Genomic DNA, 17,448 nt, shown 5'->3' on the forward strand with positions numbered 1-17,448 from the left:
GATTTTATGTCCTTTTCGTGTGGGGGTGGATTTCGAGTAGCTTTAGGCTAAGGAATTTAAAGAGAAAAAATATTATTAAACTATATAAAATGTTATTTAATAATAATACTTCTTAGATAATAAATTGCAAAAAAATTGTTCATACAAGGGTATTGAAAAAAAAAATAGTTAGGTGGCGTTGGGTTCGTTGGCATGTTTATGAGGGAATTGAAATCTGTAAGAATTGGAATCTGAATCTAAAACCTGTTTGATTGGCAGGAAATTGAATTGAAATCTAATTTCATATTCTGTTTGGTTCGCAGACATGTCAGATGAATTTGATTTCAGTAATGTAAAATGACAGAATTGCCCTTCTTATTTTTTTGCTTAATTTTTTTATAACTTATATGTAGCAATATATTATAAAAAATTTAAAAAATATTAAATTTTTATTTTATTAATTGATTATTCATTTCAATAAATTATAAAAATCATACTAATAAATATCATAAGTTAAAATTATCCTAATTAGGGATGGTCATGGGTTGGGTTGGGTCGGATTTTTAGTCCATCCGACCCGACCCGACCCGAGAACAAGAGAACCTCCACTAGAGACCCGACCCGACCCAAATATATGAATTAGAAAACCGACCCGATCCGACCCGAAATAATAAAAAAATTATTTTTATTCAATAAAAACAGTGACTTAATTGAAAAAAATTATATATAGAGGGATATTACTGTAATTATTCCTAAATATATAAGGTAAAATTATATTTTTTTTTTGAGTCGGGTCGGGTATTTTTCACCCTAAACCCGACCCGAATATCATACTTAAAAAAACCCGACCCGAACTCAAATTTTTTAAAAAGAATCCGACCCTATCCCAAAAATTTTTAAAAAAAATTGACCCTAATAGCAAAAGATTGATGAGGGTAGTATAGATAAATTTCACATTCTCTCCTCCAAAGGATTTCAATTCTATTATGTTATAGATGTAATTTACTTTCCCTCCCATGGTGGAATTGGATTCCAATTCCCCTTTTGAAAACTTGAATCAAACATGAGAAAGTTATGAAATTAAATTTCAATTCCTCATAATTCCAAGGGATTCCAACGAATCAAATTTCACTTTTTACGACTTTTAAAAAATGTTTAGGCCCTTAGAAGATTTCAGAACTATATGATTTTTAATTATCAGAATCTCTAATATTGCATTACATGCACCATGAGGGAAGACATCATGTCTTTTATGTGTCTTCCTAAACACCTCGTATCTTTCATATATCTTTTCAAAAATGTATAATTTACGTAATCGTCTACAATATTATAATATTAATAATATCTCACCAATTAATTTTCTCAACACCCTAAATGAACATTTTTTTCCTAAATTGTCATCTTAACAAAATTTCCGTTATCGAACTGATAACCTTTAATATTTTTTATAATTATATAAAATTTTATGAATTAAAAGTCATTTGTTTATTTGTATTTTTATATAATTTGAATGACACTGGTTGGTTGTATACAAAATAACCTTGTTTTTTATATATGTATAAGGTGTGGCATGCACAGTGCCCCAACAGTGGGGGCAAAATAAACCTTCATCTATATAACCTTAAATCCATAAACATCATCCTCTGGTACATTATCTTCTCATTTACTTACATTTTAAACACCCAAATTATAGTAGCTAGGAAACCCAGTGTTCTGTGGTGGATATTTGTGTGCAACACGTTAATTTCCATTGTTTATGCTTGGAACTTTGCAGGCACTTTTTTGTTTTGCCTTTAAATTGAGGCCCAAAGACGGAAAAATGGAATCATTGTAAATTATTGCATTTTCAGGGTGTTCAAACGACTAATTCGGTTAATTGACCGAATAATTGAATTATTCAAATTTTATTAACCAAAATTTTTCCCATTAACCGTTAACTGATCTAAATTTTTTTGAAAAAAATTAACCGAACGGAACTAAGTTTAGTTAATTCATCGGTTAATCGAATTAATTGAAATTTATAAATAATATATAAATAATATTTTTTAGTTTATTCGGTTAAGTTGGTCGGTTAATTTGGAATAATATATATATATATATATATATATTAAATATTTAATGATTTCGATTAATTCGGCTAATTAACCGATTTCGAACCGAATTAACCGAAACTAAAATTTGAAAATAATCATTAACCGTTAACCGACCGAACCCAAAATTAACTGACCGATTAATCAACCAAAATTTTAGTTTGGTCGATTAATTAGATTTTAACAGAACAGTGAACACCCCTAACTGATGCCATTGACATTATAGGCAAAAAGGGACAGGTGCTCCAATTGATGAATATTAAGATATGGAAAGATAATAAACCCTTATGCTTTGATTGTAATCTATTTTGCAACAACTCTTCACATATCTAATAGTTAAAGGAGACATTGTTATTCTTAGAAATTCAAGATTTAAGTAGTTGTATATGTAGGTTATCAATAATCAAAAAATACTTTGAACATATACCATTTAGTATCTTGTAATAACACAAACTAATAAAAAAAATAATTTACACAGGTTTTTTTTTTAATTTATAGAGAAGTTAAAAGAAGTATCCGAATCCCAACTAAAAAAACTACCGAGGTTCCCTGAACCTCTTTGTGAACTATCCCAACACCTGTCAAATTGTGATAGCCACACATATGTTGTACCATACCCATCTTGATTCTATTATCGCAATTGCAGATTATATATACACAGGAAAGCATGCAATGCCTGCAACCATATCTGTATACTCTTTAACCCTCAAACCTTTCCTGCCCACCCTTCTCTTTGTTGTTGTTTCTCTATATTTAGAAATAGTTTCTTTTGATCATTGGTGTTTGGGGTTAGTCTGATTTGCTATATTCTCTATTTCTTCTTCTTCGTTGGGATTGGAATGAGAAAGTTGGAGAGCACAATGCTGGAACAGGGTGATGGCATTCAGAAATCCAAGTTTGGGAAAATTAGACATTCGGATCCCAACATGTCCATGACTTCTACTGAGGGTGACGATGATTTATGCCTTCGTCGCAGCAGCGCATCGGCTAACGGTTCCGGACCTTCCGAACTGAACAGGTCGAGTGGAGAAGGCTCGCCGATGATGATGTCGCCGTGGAACCAAACCTTTAATTTCAACAAGTCTCCCTCAACCCCTGACGACGACAAAAACGTTCCACCCCACAGCCTCATTGGGTCTCTTACACGTGAAGAGGGCCATATTTATTCCTTAGCTGCCTGGAATGATCTACTTTACACCGGCTCCGATAGCAAGAACATTCGTGTGTGGAAGAATCTGAAAGAATATACGGGTTTCAAATCAAACAGTGGATTGGTTAAGGCTATTGTGATTTCGGGGCAAAAGATTTATACGGGTCATCAAGATGGGAGGATCCGGGTTTGGAAAACCTCTCTTAAAAACCCGGGTGTTCATAAACGAGCTGGAACGTTGCCAACCCTGAAAGATATCCTCAAAAGCTCCATTAAACCAAGCAATTACATTGACGTGAAGCGCAAGCGTTATTTATGGATCAAACACTCGGATGCGTTATCCTGTTTGAGCTTGAACGAAGAACAAGATCTTCTTTACTCGGCTTCATGGGATAAAACGTTTAAAGTATGGAGAACTTCCGATTATAAATGCCTTGAATCGGTTCAGGCACACGATGACGCTGTTAACTCGGTGGTTTCGAGCACTGGAGACACGGTTTTCACGGGCTCGGCCGATGGAACCGTGAAAGTGTGGAAGAGGGAACGGGTGAAAAAAGGGACGAAACACACGTTGAGTCAAACTCTTCTACAACAGGAAATTGCAGTTACAGCGTTGGCAATCGACAACCCTGCTTCAGTATTGTACTGTGGCTCAAGTGACGGCCTGGTTAATTTCTGGGAACTGGAAAAGGATCTAGCCCACGGCGGGGCACTTAAAGGGCACAAGCTGGCAGTTCTTTGCCTTGAGGCGGCTGGGAATTTTGTGTTTAGCGGATCAGCTGATAAAACCATATACGTTTGGCGTAGGGATAACAACATCCACACATGCCTATCGGTGCTAACTGGGCATACGGGGCCAGTAAAATGCTTGACCGTGGAGAAGGACCAGAAAGCGAAGAATGAGATGCGCTGGAAACTGTACAGCGGGAGCCTGGATAAGTCGGTCAAAGTGTGGAGCGTGTCAGAGTATGCTCAGCTAGGGTCGACGCAGCAAAACCAGCACCAGGCCGTGGGGTGTGAAAGCGAGTCTTCACCTTCTGATGGGAGGAGCTCCTCGGGCAGGTACTGAAAGCCCATCCCAAATAACGCGTGGACTGGGGGGGAGGGGGGGAGGAAACCAGTTATGTTGTCGGAATGAAACCAGTTTAGGGTTTTCCCTGGGTATATATAAATAAAGATGATTGTTGCGTACTTTGATGAAACCTGCAGGCATATTTCTTAAATAAAATTCCCTTTATTTTGTTTTATTTTCTTACATGGTATTTGCTTTGCCTTGATCTTCAACAAAGAAGTTGAATCATACAAACTAGCACCCTTTTGTTCGCTCAAATCATGAAAATTATGTTGAAAAAATACTCGGTAAAGAATAAAACTAATGTGAATTGGTCCAAGAACAAATTAGAGGACAAGAAAGAGCAATAAAAGTCATTATTATTATTATTGTATTTATTTTCCAGTACAAAATTGTTGTATATTCTTTGCTATATACGACATATTTGAGCAAACGAATGAACTTATATTACAAACATGCAATTCCCAAGGGTAGAGTGTATCTTCAAGTAAAAGAAAATACAAGAAAGTTAAAAAAATATATCATGTGATGATGCTCAACTATACAAGCATCAGCTTCCTCTTGCCTGTTGAATCATCAATCCAATCAGTGTGAAAGCTTTCGAGAGTGGAGTCTCCTAGATTCCGGTTGTGTTTTGAGTTCTCAATCAACGCAAATTGTTGAATAAACTTAAATGTGAATTTTAGTGGGTTTCTTTAAATTTAGAAGTTAATGGAAAAATAAAAGGTCAAGAGTTTTAGTAGGTGAAATGTCAAGGGGTAATATAGGAGTTAATTGTCTTTTATGATTTTTAATAGAATTTATTTTTTTGTTTTTGGTAGAATAGTACCTAATGCCTATATAGAGACCTTGTTGATTTCATTTGAAAACAACTCAAAGAAATACAAAATCACTTGGACATAATATAATAGTTGTGGGTTAATTTGTTTTTTATTTTACAAATTGGCATCAGAGCCAATGACAAATGTGACGGGTCAAATGCCACTACCACGACTAACGAAGGTGAACTATAAGAACTGGAGCATTCAAATGTAAGCTCTTGTCGGATCTCAAGATGAATGGGAGGTGGTCGAAGAAGGTTTCGAAGAACCAACAACAACCACGGGATATACTACGGCTCAAACCAAGACGTTGAAAGAGGCGCGATCGAAGGATAAGGCGGCACTATACATGTTATTTCGAGGCCGTTGATGAGTCGGGCTCTGAGAAGATTGCTGGTACAACTACTTCAAAAGAAGCATGGGACATTTTACGAAAAATGTTTAAAGGAGCCGATCGAGTCAAGCAAATGCGTCTCCAAACTCTTCGTGGCAAGTTAGAAAGCATGAAGATGAAGGAGTCAGAAACTGTATCCGACTACGTCACGCGTGTACAAACCGTGGTGAACCAACTCATTCGTAATGGAGAAGCGTTAACCGATTCACGAGTTGTGGAGAAGATTTTGAGATCATTAACCGATAATTTTGAGAATGTTGTGTGCGCGATAGAAGAGTCAAAAGACCTTGCGACGCTCACAGTCAACGAGCTTTTCGGTTCTCTCGAGGCACACGAACAACATAAAAAAAAAGGAGACACTTGAGCAAGCACTTCAAACCAAGGCGTCAATCAAAGACGAAAAGATACTCTATTCTAAAATTTTCGAGGTAAAGGTCGTGGCCGTGGAGGTCGTGGATATGGTTGCGGTGGTCAAGGCGACAGTCATGAAGGGTACTATAAGGAGAAGAGACAGTCAAGCCAACCAAATTGGCGTAGAAGAGGACGCGGTCGAGGAAGAGGCGACCGGTCAAACTATTCCAACATCGAGTGCCACAAGTGTTACAAGTATGGCCACTACATGAAGGATTGCAACTCTGACAAATGTTATAACTGTGGAAAAGTAGGGCATTTTGTAAAAGATTGTCGAGCCGATAAAAAGGTGAAAGAAACAACCAACCTACCTTGGAAGACGAAGCGAATGAAGGCTTTCTCTTGATGGCTCAAAATGAATTCAACATCAACAATGCACTCTGTGGTACCTCAACTCGGGCGTAAGCAACCATATGTGTGGTCACAAGTACCTATTCAAAGAGATGCAAAATATTGAAGATGGTCATGTGTCTTTTGGAGATGTATCAAAAGTGGAGGTCAAAGGCTGAGTTACAGTTTGTTATTTACAAAAGGATGGCTTGATAGGGCCAATCTAAGATGTTTATTATGTACCAGATCTCAAGACAAAAAATTTGAGTATGGGGCAACTCACAGAGAAAGGTTACTCGGCACTTTTGAAAGACCGAGTACTACACTTGAAGGACAAGCAAGGGCGCCTGGTTGCTCGAGTCGAGATGGGTAGAAATCATATGTACAAATTAAATTTGAGAAGCGTGCAAGAAAAATGTTTGCGAATTGACGTAGAAGACAAGGCATCACTATGGCATCTCCGCTTTGGTCACTTACATCATGGTGGTCTAAAAGAGTTAGCAAAGAAGAACATGGTGCCGAATATGGATTATGAGGGAAAAGTTTGTGAAGAATGTATGCTTGGCAAGTAATCAAGAACCATGTTTCAAAAGAAGGCAAAATATCAAGCTAAACATCCTCTCGAGTTGATTCATACCGACATATGTGGACTAATCACCCTCGAATCTTTCAACAGTAAAAGGTATTTCATTTTCTTTATCGATGATTTCTCACGAAAAACTTGGGTTCATTTTTTGAAAGAAAAATCTGAGGCATTTGAGGTGTTCAAAAAGTTCAAAGTAATGGTAAAGAAGGCAACTGGTAGACACATCAAAGTCGTACGATCCGATAGAAGTGGCGAGAATACTTCGATGGCTTTCATGGAGTATTGCGATGAGCAAGGCATAAGGAGATTTCTAACTGCACCATACTCTTCTCAAAAAAACAATGTGGCCGAGAGGAAGAACCGAACCATTCTCGATATGGTTCGATCAATGCTCAAGAGCAAGAAGATGCCGAAGGAATTCTGGGCATAAGCCATGCAATGTGCCATCTATGTACAAAATCGATGTCCACATGTGAAGTTAGATGATCAAACACCACAAGAGGCATGTAGCAGACAAAATTCGACAGTTTCTCATCTCAAAGTGTTCGGTAGTGTTGCTTATGCACACGTACCGGATCAACGAAGAACGAAGCTCGAAGACAAAAGTAAAAAGTATATTTTTATTGGGTATAATGAGAAAACAAAAGGGTACAAGCTATTTGATCCGATAAGCAAGAAGGTGATGGTGAGTCGTGATGTGCGAGAAAAAGAAGCAAGCGAGTGGGACTGGAGTATTCGACAGAGGTTATTATCAAAGTTTGAGAGAACCATCAGTCGTTGCACCAACAAACTCTGAAACTACTGATGATGAAGATGAACCACGGCAACCCAAAATACGATTTTTTTAAGTTGTATGATTCGACAAATGAAGTACATTTTGTATGTATTTTGGCAGATGTTGAAAATATCAGCTTTGAAGAGGCGTTGCGAGACAAGAAGTGGCAAACTGCCATGAACGAGGAGATTGAAGCGATTGACTGCAATAACACATGGGAGCTAGCAGAATTGCCGAAAGGAAGTAAACCTATTGGTGTGAAGTGGGTGTTCAAGAAAAAGATGAATGCTCAAGGCGAGATAGAACGATACAAAGCGTGCTTGTTGCAAAGGGATACAAGCAAAAGACATGAATCGACTATGACGAGGTGTTTGCTCCTATTGCAAGAATGGAGACAATTCGATTACTCATTTCACAAGCTACTCAATTCAAATGGTCGATATTTCAAAGAGAAAATAACTTCAGTGACCGAAAAAGCCTTATAATATACGATTTTAACCAACTTTTTTTGGATTTGCAAAAATGACCAACAAATTCGCAACGCGAACTCCAATTTCGCAACTCAGTTTCCAAATTCGCAACGCGAATATGTAAATCGCAACGCGAATTTGTAAATCGAAACACTGAATTTCAAATTCGCAACTCGATTTCTGAATTCACAATGTGAATTTTGTTGTAGCAACTCGATTTTTGAATTCGCAACAAGAATTTTAATTTCGCAACAGGTTTTAGTTTCGCAACACAAATGTTTTGGGTATATAACTACGCAGCAGCAACAACTCATAACCTAAATCCCTAAATCGCAACTCATTCCATCTCTATCTATCACTCTTTTCGGCGACATCCGTTCCTATATCCAACGACATCCTTCCCCATCTCTAATTTTTTAACATAATTTTATTTCTATATAATTTTTCAATGATTTCTCTCTCAAATTATCAACTATCAAGTTAATAAAGATATGTTTTTCTCTAAGTTAGTGATGATATGTAGTTTATAGCTCGTTTGTTTAGTAAATTAATTTACAATTTGTAGAATGAAATCATCTAATGTTGATCATGTTTGGATAGATTTGTGTTTTGGAGGGTCATGGGAGAATGTTCATGGTTTTTACAATATATGTCTTTACCCATGAATCTTCAACTAAAACTATCATTAAAAAAGTTAACTTATGAAACTCTAATGTTACATGTTGCAAAGAAATTGAATTTAGAGCCTCTAAGTGGATTTAGGCTATCTTATCAGAGAAAAGGTAAAGTTTATTTGTTAACCGACAATGAAGACGTTGAACGATTCATTGCTTACATTAGTGTTTCGCAAGAAGATGATGTTACATTGTATGTTGTTGAACCTAGAAGTAGTGAAGTTGGGTCAGTAGATGGTAGTAATCAACTAAGTTCTTCATCCCCAGTTTATGGTGCTCACAATGTACAACGTTGTTATCAACCTCAAAATTTAATGGTTCCACCACAATTTCATCACCAAGAAAATTTTGTTTCACCACATTTCTAATGCCAAACACAATCTCAAAACCCGCAACCTTTTCCTAATCCAAATCCCAATAAACTTTCAGCACCAAATTTCGGTTTTCGTATTGACCAGTTAGACGATTATGAGCCAACAAAAAAAAATTGTGAGTACTAGTCAGTATTTGAAATTTGATCTTGGTCAATACCCGGACTTTGATCTTGGTCAATACTCGGATTTTGATGATGTTTCAGAAGAAGAAACAGACCCTGCGTGTAATGATTTTGATATTGGTCAATACCTGAATTTTGATGATGAAACAGCCGTTGCCGAGGAAGATGTTGTTGATAATAATGAGGAGGAAGTTACGACTATGAATGAACATGTTGAACATCCATTCTGTAATTCTTATAATCCTAAAGAAGAAAAAAAAGAAGAAGAAAAAAAAGAAAGAAGAAGAAGTCACCGAATAAAAGAAAAAGAAGAAAATGCCACGGGAGTATAACTGGAATATGCCAGAATTACTTCAGATACCGGAAGAAGAGTTAGTAAAGATAATAGTTGATTGTTACACAAAAGTTATTCGTATCAAGAAAGATGATTGTTTTGATACAAAGGAAGACTTGAAGATAGCTTTGTATACGAAATGTGTGGAAGATGACTATCAACTAAAAGTTAACAAATCAAGCAAAGATCGTTTCGAAACAAAGTGTATGATTGACAAAAATTGTACGTGGCGTATGATTGCAAAGAGGATAAAAGATTGCGAAATGTTTCAAGTTAGGACTTTTATTGATAAACATAAATGTTCAAGAACCCAAGTTTTTCCTCACCATAGATAGGCAAACAAAAAGGTGTTGGGTGGTTTTCAGGCTGAGTTAATGTTTTTGAATGGCAGGGTATATCGGGGACATGGAATTATGACTGACATGAATGCTCGGTTCAAGATTAGTATCTCATATTCTCAAGCTTGGAGAGCCAAATGTTATGCCTTAGAAATATTGAGGGGGTCTCCAGAAGCATCGTTTGCTCAACTGCCGGCTTATTGTCACAATTTAAAGCTGAAAAATCCTGGGTCGGTAACTTATATCAAAATAGATAGAGATGGACGCTTCGAGTTGCTGTTTATCGCCATTGGTGCGTAAATCAATATAATTTTGTTGACTCATTTTTTTTAGTTACATGCATTTCACATTTAAATGATTATGTCTTATGTATATTATTTTTTAGATTCGTTCGTTTATTACTTGCATGCGCCCAGTTATTATAGTTGACGAAACACATTTGAAAGGTCGATACCTTGGAGTATACTTATTAGCAGTAGCCATGGATGCTAACAATGGGATACTGCTAATAGCTTACGGGGTTGGCAAATCTGAAACCTCTGATTCATGGACATGATTTATAGGGCATCTTAGGGATTTCATAGGTCCTATTAGCAATATGACAATCATATCCGATAGGGCAAACTCAATTGACAACGCTGTTAGAATGTGTTTTCCAGATGTTTTTCATGGAGTTTGTGGTGTTCATTTGTACTGAAATATAAAATCAAGGTCTGCTGGTATGAAAAATCATAAATGAACATATTGGAAGGCTGTAAAAGCTTATCGGTAAGTAGATTTTAATAAGCATATAAATTGTTTAAGACGTGTTTTGCCTTAATGTGCTCAAACACTAAAAGATGTCGGGTTTGAAAGATAGTCAAGAGTACATAAACTTGGAGCAAGATATGATTTCATGACGTCTAATAGTGGTCATTCCCGGAAATTACTCATTACTATGTTAATAGAGTTTTTTCGAGCCTCTATTCAACAGTTGTACTACAAGAAAAGAAACCATGCATGTATTATTTCTTTAAATTCGTAACTTATCATATATTTTATTAAGTATTATTTATTTAAATTTACAGGCACATTGAAACGTCGTGTTACACCATGGACTGAAAAAAAGATAACGAAACGTGTTGTGAAGTCAACATCATGGAGAGTTGAACCATGTTCAAACACTTTGTTTGAAGTAGTGGATAATAACTTAAATAGGCTTGTCGATCTAAATGCAAAGATCTGTAGTTGTATAAAATGGCAAATATATGGTTATCCGTGTGGCCATGTTATAAAAGTTTCTCTTCATCTAAACCAAGATGATTCAAGCGCATACGTTATGGATTGCTACACTACAGAAGTATATCGACAGACTTATGCCGAGATTGTCTACCCTATTCCACATCCTTCTGAGTGTGACATACCAGATGACTTACAAACAGTTTTACCACCAGTCATGGATAGCGAAAGTTGTATTATGTTTATTTTATGTGTGAATGCATACATTTCAGTTAGACATTCATTAGTAACTTGAGTTTAAACATTGCTATTATCAATTCAGTTGTTATCACTTATCAGATTTTTTATTGCGATTGTTGCGAAAGTCAAATTCGCAAGGCGAAAGTCAAATTCGCGTTGCAATTTTCACGTTGCGATTTCGCGTTTGCGATTGTTGCGAAAGTCAAATTCGAAATGCGAAATCACAACGCTTAGTTAACTTTCACGTTGCGAATTTGACTTTCGCAACCATCACAACGAGAATTTGACTTTTGCGTTGCGAAAGTGTACCTTCAACAGGTCTTTTTTGCCTTCAACATAATACATATTGAAATTTAAAACAACAAATCAACTAAACAAGCAAAAAATAAGAATTATTTACACATCAATTAAATAAATCAACTTTTACAAATCAATTAAACAAGCAAAAAAATTCTTATTTCCTCATCAATTAAACAAAACAACTTTACAAATCAACTTTTACAAATACATCAATTTCATGCAGCTCACTTCAGGATCATGATTAACCTGCAGAAACCAAACATTTGCTCAAACAACACTTTTTACACATCTAAAACCAACAAACAACAAATTATCTAGGTACTTAACCAAACATTTTCAAACCAACAAAGATTATATATGTTAACAACACTTGCTCAAACTTACCAATTTGTGTTGTTTATGCACACTTTCAGCACGCGGATGCATGTAGGCAGCGTCTCGCATTTATCGCTCTAGCCATAAAATACCGAAACCACAAGCCTATTGCACCTCTATTTTTATCTGTGGGAGGTAGAAACTGTTTACTTCCTGTCGTCAAACGTTCCAAGTACATGCATACGAGAGGACCACAATCTCCTCTGACTCCCTTCGTTTATTGTGGCGCGGTCTCATATCTGATCATTATAACTTTGAACTTCTTTGGCTTCTTGTTTCCAGAATTAGTCTAATAATCAATCGCATCCAAGTATTTAGCCAAATGAGCGCTCCATCACTTACAAATAATATCTCTCAAATCAGACAATGGTATGTAATTCAACATGCTGTCATATACCATTGTCTTCAAAGATGGAAGCTGAAGCTTGACGAGAAGCCAATGACGATGTTCCAAAACAAGGATAAACACCTACAATCATAAATAATAATTCAATTGCGCACATCAAAATTTTATGAGCACCTTTAAAAAATTCAAAAATAAATACTAACCTTATCGACCTCCCACCATGCAGGATAAAGTTTAGCTTTTTCATTACCCAACACATATGAAGTGTCTCTCTGATCTTTCAAGTAAGCTACGTGAAAAGACGTCGACATAATAGTCCATCGCGTATTTTTTATTTTCTTCAATTTCTTTATTATCAGAAGACGTGACACTCATGTATCAATATGTTGTTTTATAAAAAAATACATATATTAGTGAATTTCATAAATTTAAAAAAAATTAATCAAAATACAATATAAGAAGAATATAATACTTACCCCCGTCGAAATAGCCATTGTCTTCAACCCCTAATAACACACCCCATCAAGACCGATCAAAAAACAAATACATATCATCGTCGAGTTTGCATATGTCAACGTAACACCCCTGGCTCCGCTCATGTAGATAAAAATCAACTGCGGTTTTAGCCCAAAAGGTATTATCCAGAATTGTTTCCGGCAGTGTTCTCCTCTACACTTCAGATACCGGAATGGTACTGACCGGTAACTCATACGAAAGCCAACTCTCATCCATCATGTCGGGCACTTGAGGGGATTTATCAATATGTCGATATATTATGCCATGTGAATCAGATTCTCTAACGGTGAGAGGGACCTCTTGAACGATAACAAGGGCCTCTTGAACGGTGGGAGGGGCCTCTTGAAGGATGATAGAGACTTCTTGAACGATAGGAGAGTCCTCTTGAACGATGACAAATGCTTCAGGCTTATTCTTACGGAGTCTTGACACTATTGGGGTGAACAGAGATGTAATGGCACGTGCACGATGTCTGATGCGTGAACCCCCTCGTGCAAGAAAAACCCAACGTAAAACATCTACTTTATCGGGCCGCTAAAAATAAATTAATACATAAATCAGTAAATAAACAAATAAATAATGCCGAAAAAAGTTATTTGCATTTTTAGTATATTATTAAACAAACTTAACTCATTGCGTAGAGTATGAACTTCATTCTGCAACGATGCAACAATCTCACGTAGAGCGGCTACCTCAACACGTAAAGTAGATACCTCACCACGTAAAGCACCACTGTCATCGCGTAAAACCTCTACCTCACCACGTAAAGACCATACCTCATCATGCCATGCACCATTGGCTTCACATAAAATACCGACCTCCTCACGCAAAGCATTGACCTCATCACGTAACTCCCCTAACTCATCCCGTAGAGGTGGAGAACAGGGAGATAAATGTCGTTGCATCTTTATCGGTCGCCTATCATGAGGTGATGGTGGAGAAGAGGCTCGATGATGTGATTGAATAGGTGATGACTCTCGTTGTGGAGGTGTATAATCGACTCGATCAGGTGATGGCTCTCGAAGTGGGGGCTGCTCATCATCTGTGTCATAAAAAACGCTTACTAGCTTGCACCAATCAGTGGCAAGTTCAGCCTCTGTGGGTGTCAACCTCTGTAATGGATAGTTGGTCTCTTAACAATACAAAAACTCAAACAATGTTAAACGTCTAATAGTAATAATTTGTTTATATATGGTAATATTTGTGTTAACTTACATCATTCATCGTCGTATATAGTAGTAATTCTTCCTAATCTAACAGTCAGATCCTCCTCTAGGAAATAACCCTAGGAATATCATTTGAATTTTTAATTGAATATGTCCGCATGCTGGAAAAGCATCAAATATTTAAATCTACAAACAATATAATACACAAACATTAGTAATTGTTAAATAATTAATTATAATTTTAGAAACATTATATAGAAATTCTTACCTTAAATGCCCAAATAAAGTCTGTCAAAGTGTATTTCGAACCATGGCCACGCAAACTTTTTCGGTCTTCAAAGGCAGACGACAACTTTTTCCATATAGCTTTCCATAGATATGAACCCCACGTAAACATGTTTCATGCATTTAAGTCTTCTACCAATAATATTATGTCCTCAGAAATAGGTTGTCTGACCTCTTTGCCTAAAAAGTCGACATGCAAAAGTAATAAATGACATACTCGGACAACATCGAGATCATCCATCCGAGTAAAACCATCTTTAACAAATAATCTCTTCAACTCGTCGACGTGTAAACTCGACTTCGCCTTTGCCAGTTGAGGAAAAACCCGAGATAACCATGATGGGCGGGCGATATGACTAGTGTACTGACCTACATCATCGTGTCCGAAGCGTAGACCAGTGATTAAGCAAAACTTCTCCCGCCCAAAACAAGTATACGCCGGAGGAAAATGAAACCATATCTCTTCATCACCACGTTGTATCCTCTCGGGTAGGTCATTAGTCATGGTCTGAAGAAACAAATAGGTCAACATAGCATCTTCACCCGGATGTTGTACTTTCAGCCATGGCCCGAAGCAAGTATCCTCAAACAATTTTCTTTGTACAGGTGTAAGCGTCGACGCAATTGTAGTGACTAGGCTTAATTTATTCCTTAAGGTCAATGAAGCCGAAAAAAATTTCTACAAAAATAATAAACATACCAAGTTAGATATATCAAAAACTACAAATTATACACTATAAGTAGACATGATATTAAACAGTGAATACAAAGCCAAATATGTTTCAAACTTGCACGGTATTCACCCAAGTCATTATTCTATCATAGTTCACAAAATGCATTAGATAACATTGTGAAATTATTTGTCTTTATTTTTTGGTTGAAGTAATGTAATTAATTCAAGTTTCAATTTGCAGAAGAATAATAGTTTCAAATGGTCTTCAGCAAATTAAAACTTGAATGAATTGTATTACTTCAACCGAAAGACAAAACAAAGACAAATACTAACTTCACAGGGTTAAAGACTAAACAGTTTAACAGTATTGGCAGCAACCGAATGAATTTACTAAGCAATCTAAATGAAATGGTTAATATATTACTGAAATTACCAGTAAATTTATAATCAATTTAAATATAAAAAATCTAATAATAATACAAAAATTTCAAAATAAAAATAATTAAAAAACTAACCCTCGGTGGTTGATTTTTCATTTCTGACCATGAATGGTTGTGAGGGTGGATCTGAGAAATAGAGATAGACGGATTTCTTCGGAGATGAGGACAGATTTCGTACGAGATGGGGACTAATGTCGCCGTAGAGAGTGAGAGATGGAGATGAGACTGAGTTGTGATTTAGGGTTTTAGGTTATGATTTGCGATTATACTGTTTACATTTGTGTTGCAAAATAAATATCGTGTTTCGAATTCGAAAATAAAATTCTCGTTGCGAAAATAAACGCGCTTTGCGAATTTGACTTATGTGTTGTGAATTACAAATTCGCAATGCGAATTTAGAAACTGAGTTGAGAAATTGGAGTTCGCGTTGCGAATTTGTTGGTCATTTTCGTAAATCCAAAAAAAAGTTGGTTAAAATCGTATATTATAAGGCATTTTCGGTCATTGAAGTTATTTTCTCTATTTCAAATGGATGTCAAGTTGGCATTCTTGAATGGTGTGCTCGAAGATGATATCTACATCGAACAACCACCCGGGTACGTAAAAGTCGAAGAAGAGAAGAATGTGTTAAAATTGAAGAAGGCTCTTTACAGGTTGAAGAAAGCACCACGGCGTGGAATACACGTATCGATACATATTTCAAGGAGAACGGGTTCAAGCAATATCCCTACGAGCATGCCCTTTACGCAAACAAAAATGGAGGTAGCGTGTTATTTGTTGCTCTTTATGTTGATGATCTCATTTTTATGGGTAACAATGATGAGATGATAGAAGAGTTTAAGGGCACAATGAGGGAATTTGAGATGACAGATTTGGGTTTAATGAAGTTTTTTCTTCGTTTGGAGGTTAGACAAGCAGAGACGGGTATTTTTGTATCACAAGAGACATGCAAAAGAGATTTTGAAGAAATACAATATGGAAAATAGCAACCCGGTATCAACACTAATGAAACCAGGTACAAAATTCTCGAAGTTCGATGAAGGGGAACGTGTCAATGCGAGTAGATACCGAAGTTTGGTAGGAAACCTTTGCTATCTCACATATACAAGGCCAGATCTTTCGCTAAGTGTCGACATTGTAAGTCGGTTCATCGAGGAGCCGGTTTATTCACATCGGAAGGCGTTGAAGCGAATCCTACTATACATCCAAGGAACAATGTCACTCAGGTTGTTCTACTCGAAAATAGAAGATTACAAATTGGTTGGGAACTCCGACAGTGATTGGTGCGGAGACATAGACGATCAGAAAAGCACATCGGGATATGTGTTTTTTATGGGAGATATTGTGTTTACTTAGCTTTCAAAGAAGCAGGCGATCGTGACGCTCTCGACATGTGAAGCTGAATATGTGGCAGCATCTTGGTGTGTATATCATGCGATACGACTTAGAAATTTGTTGAGCAAGATGGAGCTAAAGCAACTAGTGAAACCGTGATTCATGTTGACAACAAATCAACAATTGAGTTGGCAAAGAACTCGGTGAACCATGAAAGAAGCAAACATATCGATGTTCATTTTCACTTTATCCGAGATCATGTGAAGGAAGGAAGTGTGGAATTCGTGGATGTGGTAAGTCAGGATCAAGTTGCGGATATCTTCACAAAACCGCTACCGAAAGTACTTCTTGACAAATGCAAGAAAATGATTGGCATGATGGATGGAAGAAACATTTAAGTTTAAGGGGGAGTTTTGTTGAATAAACTTAAATGTGGTTTTTAGTGATTTTCTTTAAATTTAGAAGTTAATGGGAAAATAAAAGGTCAAGAGTTTTAGTATGTGAAAGGACAATGGGTGATATAGGAGTTAATTGTCTTTTATGATTTTTAATAGAATTTATATTTTTATTTTTGGTAGAGTAGTACCTAGTGCCTATATAAAGACCTTGTTGATTTCATTTGGAAACAACTCAA

The 17,448-nt window shown here is 36.4% G+C and overlaps 1 protein-coding gene across 1 annotated transcript; it reads left to right on the forward strand.

Moving 5' to 3' along the window:
* The first annotated feature begins 2,741 nt into the window (after positions 1-2,741).
* Positions 2,742-4,466, forward strand: LOC120205875 (protein JINGUBANG-like). The gene has a single exon (XM_039205653.1). The coding sequence runs from the start codon at positions 2,909-2,911 to the stop codon at positions 4,286-4,288; it is 1,380 nt and encodes a 459-aa protein (XP_039061584.1). The 5' UTR covers positions 2,742-2,908; the 3' UTR covers positions 4,289-4,466.
* The last annotated feature ends 12,982 nt before the right edge of the window (positions 4,467-17,448 follow it).

The sequence above is a fragment of the Hibiscus syriacus genome, unplaced genomic scaffold (assembly GCF_006381635.1).
Source record: "Hibiscus syriacus cultivar Baekdansim isolate YM2019G1 unplaced genomic scaffold, ASM638163v2 tig00000453_pilon, whole genome shotgun sequence".
NCBI classification, from domain to species: domain Eukaryota; kingdom Viridiplantae; phylum Streptophyta; class Magnoliopsida; order Malvales; family Malvaceae; genus Hibiscus; species Hibiscus syriacus.

Excerpts from the sequence above, each read along its gene's own strand:
- LOC120205875 (XM_039205653.1), top strand. The coding sequence starts at position 2,909 with ATGAGAAAGTTGGAGAGCACAATGCTGGAACAGGGTGATGGCATTCAG.